Source organism: Cupressus sempervirens, chromosome 1, assembly GCF_028749045.1.
Source record: "Cupressus sempervirens isolate cs-2001-9-10 chromosome 1, ASM2874904v1, whole genome shotgun sequence".
In the NCBI taxonomy this organism is placed as follows: domain Eukaryota; kingdom Viridiplantae; phylum Streptophyta; class Pinopsida; order Cupressales; family Cupressaceae; genus Cupressus; species Cupressus sempervirens.
Window position 1 is genome coordinate 124338726 of NC_143118.1, and position 6083 is coordinate 124344808.

At 41.4% G+C, this 6083-nt stretch overlaps 1 protein-coding gene across 1 annotated transcript; it reads right to left on the reverse strand.

Annotated features, from left to right (window-relative positions):
* Positions 1-1337: 1337 nt before the first annotated feature.
* LOC149576490 (uncharacterized) lies at positions 1338-3545 on the reverse strand. Its single transcript, XM_089794619.1, has one exon. The coding sequence runs from the start codon at positions 3543-3545 to the stop codon at positions 1338-1340; it is 2208 nt and encodes a 735-aa protein (XP_089650745.1).
* Positions 3546-6083: the final 2538 nt, after the last annotated feature.

Below are 6083 nucleotides of genomic sequence, written 5' to 3' on the forward strand. Positions count from 1 at the left end.
ATTGTGTTTAATATGAAGTAAGGTAAGGCCCCTAGTCTAGATGGGTTTTCGGTTGAATTTTTCCAAGAATTCTTGGAGATAATAAAGTATGATCTAAAGTACTGAGTTTTCTGGATTAGATTGTGTTTGTTTATTTCATCAACGTTTCGGATCACACTACATGATCCATCATCAGGATAAGAAAGTGCAGGGTAGTAAGATATGCAGACTGGACCTTTCTCAAGAATTATAAGAAGAGAAGGGGGAAGCTCGTAAAACCAAGCAAAGCTAAAAAAAGAAAAAATAGAAAAAATAGCAAAAAAGGGGGGTATCCCCACCAAAAAGTATAAGAAAGAAGAAAAAATGAAAGAAAAAGGTTTAAAAGAAGGAAACTAAACAGAAAAAATAGCTCCATATATATAGAAACAACAATTAACATATATCCTGCCTTTATATATATATATATATATATATATATATATATATATATATATATATATATACGCAAAATAGCTATTAATATCTAGGCTATTATATAATAAAATAGCTATATGGGTAATGTATAGCTATGTAACCACTTACAATAGCTAAAGGATCAAAATATAGTTATGTACAAGAAAAATACGATATACTATGAAAGAAATATATAACTAAATAAGAAATATTTAGGAAATATATGCCAATATATATATATGTCTATATGCGATATAAGTAAAATGTACTAGACATATATATATATATATATATATATATATATATATATATATATATATATAAAGGGTTGAATATATATATATATATATATATATATATATATAAAGGGTTGAAAAAAAAAAAAAAAAAAAAAAAAAAAAAAAAAAAAAAAAAAAAAAAAAACCAACAATCTATATGTATACCAATTTTAAGAAAACAAGAAAGTGAAATTGACCAAAACTGCAAAGAGAATTGAGTAAAAATAAATAAGAAGGAAGAAAATGCCAAGCATGTAGGGGTAAAGGAGAAAATTCATACCTACTTAGTAGACTAGATGACAAGGATAGAGCAGAAGAATCGGTAGGAGGACGCACAAAAAAGAAAGGAGAAAACCACGTGAAAAAATAAACAACACTAGAGACAACAGGACACTAAAATAAAGGAAACCACGATGTCTAAGCACAAAACCCACTCACAAGAAAGAAGCAAGAAGTGTGCTCGGGAGAGAGAGAGAGAGAGAGAGAGAAAACACTGCCCACCATGGAAGAAGAAACAAGCACCAAAAAAGGAAAGAGGAGAAGAGAGGGGGAAAAAAGAGAACGAGAAGAGGAAACAGCGAAACAAAAGAACTGGAAGAGCACGCAAGAAGGGAAACCGAGAAAGCATCAAAGGTGGTGGAGTCTGTTGAGCGTGCTCGAATGGTGGTTGTCAAGGGAATCAAGCAAGGGGCGCCATGAATGGTTAATGGACCACCCATCGTCCCGATTGAGGTTAATGGGATGATAGCTAATGGCAATAGCCTCCTTTAACTTCCTTTTGAAAAGATTGTCCTCTTTTGATAGGATTTTGGTATTCTCCAAACAAATATGATGCTTGGTGGAAGTTGAGTGCTCAGCTAGGGCGGATTTTAGTATCCTCTCATGCTTGATGTCAGCACTGTGTTCTCGGATCCTTGTGATGACAGAGCGACCAGTTTCACCAATGTAGGGCATGCCACATGAGCACTCAATCTTGTAGACCCCTGAGTCTAGAAGAGAGTTGTTTGAATCCTTGAGCGGGGGGATACAATTTCTTAACTTAGAAAGGGGTTTGAAGGCTACCTGGATGCCCTTTCTGGTCAAGATTTTGCCAATTTTTTGGGAGATGCCCTCAACAAAAGGAAGAGAAGCGAGAAGGGGAGGTGGGTTAGAGGAGATCTTATGACTGATGCCAGAAAGATAAGAGGATTTGGCTTGGGTGAGGGCCTTGGAGATTTGCTTATGAGAGTACCCGTTGAACTTAAAAACTTGGCGCAGATGATCAAGCTCTTGGGGTAAGTTATCAGCATCGCAAATTCTATAAGCTCTAAGGGAAAGAGTCTTGAGGATACCAACTTTCTGGGATGGGTGGTGGTGGGAAGAAGAATGGAGGTAAAGATTGGTGTGGGTGGCTTTACGATACACTCGACGACCGAAGGTCCCATCAGGCTTCTTCATGATGAGGACGTCGAGGAAGGGCAACTGGTTGTCAGATTCAAGCTCCTTGGTGAAGGAAATGGTGGGGGCGAGCTTGTTGATGTGTTCGAGAAACTCCTCAAGTTTTTCCAACCCATGTGGCCAGCACACGTTGGTGTCATCAACATAACGCTTCCACCATTTGGGCTTGAGGGGAAAGGTGTGGAGAGCCGTCTCCTCGAAATCCTCCATATAGAGGTTTGCTATGACTGGGGAAAGGGGAGAACCCATCGCCACTCCCTCCACCTGTTCATAGATGACGTTCTGGAAAGAGAAGAAAGTGGATCTTAAGCAGAACTCCACCAAACTAGCTAGCTCATCCCCAACCTTACGCCTCACAATTTGCACAGCGTCATGAATAGGAACCTTGGTGAAAAGCGAAACAACATCAAAACTAACCAAGACATCACCAGGCTCCCACTTGACATCTTGAATAAATTGGACAAAATGGTAAGAATCTTTGATGAAAGAGTTGGACTGCCCCAACAACGGAGAGATAATCTTGGCAAGGTGAGAAGCTAATGCGTAGGTGGGGGATCCAATGGTGTCCACAATAGGTCGTAAGGGAGCACCCTCCTTATGAATTTTTGGAGCCCCATATATGCGAGGGGTCACTTCTTTTGAAGGAACCAATTTTTTCTTAATCACGTCATCAAAGGAGGAGTTAGACACGAGAACTTTGACTTGATTCAAGATTTTAGAGCAAGGATTACGCGGAAGGAGCTTGTAGCTGCTTGGGTCTGAGAGCAAGTCAAGCATCTTGGAGATATAGTCTTGCCTGTTCAAGATCACAGTGGCATTACCCTTGTCTGCCTTGGTGATAACAATATCATGATTATTAACAAAATTACGGAAGGCCCGAGATTCTGCTCCGGAATTAATGCTTCTGGGTGGTTTGGCATGTCGAAGAGCGACAGCACAATCCTGCCTCACTTCATCCGCAGCCTTAGACGGGAGGGAACGGATAGCATTCTCAATCTCAAGGAGGAATCGAAAGTGAGGAATGGAGCGGGGGGGACGAGAAAAATTAAGACCCCGCTTCAACAAGTTAAACGAAAGGGGGTCAATGGTGGCACAAGAAAGGTTTACAACTAGCCTATTCTCCCAATCAGCCACCGAGCGAGGAGTGGAGGAAGAAGCTGAACGGTCAGCATGAAAAAACCTTATGTTCTGAAATTGGTTAAGAGAAGGATTAATCTGACAGGACGGTGAGGACCCCGCCGCGTGGGATCCACAAGAAGGACGGGGTCTCTTAGCGAGGGACGAGGGGGATGGCGACAAAAACGAGGATGAATAGAAGGACGATATGGGGAGATCAGACTGGATTATCCTCGCCTCCATGTGAGACCTTATAATTCTTGAGAAAGGTCCAGTCTGCATATCTTACTACCCTGCACTTTCTTATCCTGATGATGGATCATGTAGTGTGATCCGAAACGTTGATGAAATAAACAAACACAATCTAATCCAGAAAACTCAGTACTTTACAAATGGATTGTGGAAATCTGTTACTGTTAAAAGTATGATCTTCTAGATGTGGTCCAGGAATCATACAGGAATAAATAGATGTTGAAGTCTCTGAACTCCACCTTCTTGGCTCTCATACCTAAGAAGGAGGGAGCTGATAGGTTGGATCACTTCAGACCCATAGCATTATGTAATGTGGTATATAAGATCATCACCAAGCTAATTGCAGAAAGGCTCAAGCCATTCCTTGGCTCTTTGATTTCTATGGAACAAGGTGGCTTTGTAGATTGAAGACAAATTTTGGATGGAGTTGTGATAGCAACAGAGGCAATCCACTCTATGGCTAATTCTAGGAGGAAGGCTATGTTTATAAAACTTGACATGGCCAAGGTCTATGATCGGGTGAGTTGGGAATTTTTACAAAAAATTCTTTTGACTTTTGGGTTTGTGGTGGAATGGGTGGAATGGGTTCTTAGCTGTGTGACCTCGACCTCTTTTTCTATACTCATTAATGGAGAACCTTCTGAGTTGTTTGGGGCCTCTTGGGGACTTTGGCAAGGTGACCCTTTATCTCCCTATTTATTCATTATTATGGCAGAAGGGCTTTGCCAAATTTTTAAAAGCTCAAGTTCAGCAGGGTACTATCCATGGATGGAGTTGGAGTAATAACCTTCCTTCTTGCTCTCATCTTCAGTTTGTTGACGATACTAGTCTTATGGGCATGGCTACAACTAGTGAGGCAGTTAATTTCAGGAAAGCTTTGGATATCTATCTGAAAGCCTCAGGTCAGAAAATTAATCAGGATAAGTCTTCTATTTATTTCTTTATCACTCCTCAAATTATTCAGAATAGGATTGCTAGAATTCTTAGATTCTAGATCGGCTCACTCCCCCTGATGTATCTTGGGATCCCTTTGGCCTTGGGTGCTCAGCGGAAGGATTATTGGCAGGGGATTTTGGATAAATTTAGAAGTAAGGTTAGCCATTGGACATATAGATGGTTATCTTCTGTAGGGAAAGTGATTCTGCTTAAGACTGTGGTGCAGTCCCTTCCCATTTACAGGTGTTGTGTCCAAGTTCCTCTGTCTAGTTTTGTGAGAGATTTTGATGCTGTTTCTCGGTAATTCCTCTGGTTTGGTAATCTGCTTTCCTCCAAGTGGAGTCTAGTTAAGTGGGAATCGATATGTAGGCCAAAGCATGCGGGTGGCCTCGGGATTTGGTCGATGACTCTTGTTGTCACTGTATTGGCTGCCAAACTATATTGGCGTTGGTGTAATAGCCAAGATCAAGAGTGGGCCAAGATTCTGTTCCATAAGTACCTTCCTGGTGCAGACTGCTCTGAGGTACCACAACTTCCTTTGATGGGGAAAGGCTCCTGCATTTGGAATACTCTTAAGAGGGGAGCTCAACTTGTTAAGGAGGGGCTCTTCTGGATTTGTAACAGAGGTTTAGATTCTTTGTTTTAGCAGGACTCATGGGATGGCCATCCTCCTATTCTTTCAAGCTTTCCCCAACTTCTTCCTCTTTTCCAATCCTTTGTTGATACTGGTTGGCTTAAGGTGGAGGATTTTAATATTGTTAAATGCTTGGGTAATGTTGAGTTAACTTGTTGGAAGGATCCTCAAAAGTGGCCGATGGGTGCATTTGTTGAGGATTGGGCTCCCCTTTCTCGTGTTTTGGAGGATAGGTTGTGTAGCTCACTTAGGGAGAGGGAAAACCTAGCTTGGAGTCCAAGTCCAAGAGGTAAATTTACTGTGGCTCAAGGTTATGCTATTTTGGACAGGAACCTTCATGGTTTGGCTGAAGTGTTTTGGTGGAAGAAAGTTTGGAGCAGCTATTCGTGGCCCAAATGTAACTTTTTCTTATGGTTGTTAGCTCAGAGGAAATGCCTTACTTGGGAGAATTTGCACAAGCGATATTGTAAGGGGCCCTCAATTTGTGTTCTTTATTTGCAAGATGAGGAGTGTATCTCACACTTGTTTTTTCTATGCCCCTTCTCGAGAGAGATATGGAATAGATGGTGGGAGGCTTGGGATCATGGTTGTATTCATGCTAATTCCCTTATCAATTTTTGGGAGAGCTTGGGCCGACCTCCAGCGAAGACTTCTTTCCTACAAGTGGCCTGGTTGGTCGGCCCAGTCTTTATTCTATGGAATCTTTGGCTGGAAAGGAATCGTAGAGTTTTCTGTGATGTCAAAACTGGAAACTCCCAATTGTGGAAGTTGATTCTTAATAGGATCCAGGAGACGATATATGCAAAGTGTGATATGGCAGTTAATATTGATTCTAGGGATCAAGGTATTGTGAGGAATTTGCATCTGAATGATTACTGGTGGGGAGGCAGTCTGAGCAACCGTCCGAGCCATGGTAAGCAATGGGTGTGTAGAGATGGGAGATGGTCCCCTCCCCCGATAGGTTTCTTGAAGATCAATACAGATGGGTCTTCTAGGGG

Coding starts and splice junctions, on each gene's coding strand:
- LOC149576490 (XM_089794619.1), bottom strand. CDS start 3,545: ATGCAGACTGGACCTTTCTCAAGAATTATAAGGTCTCACATGGAGGCG.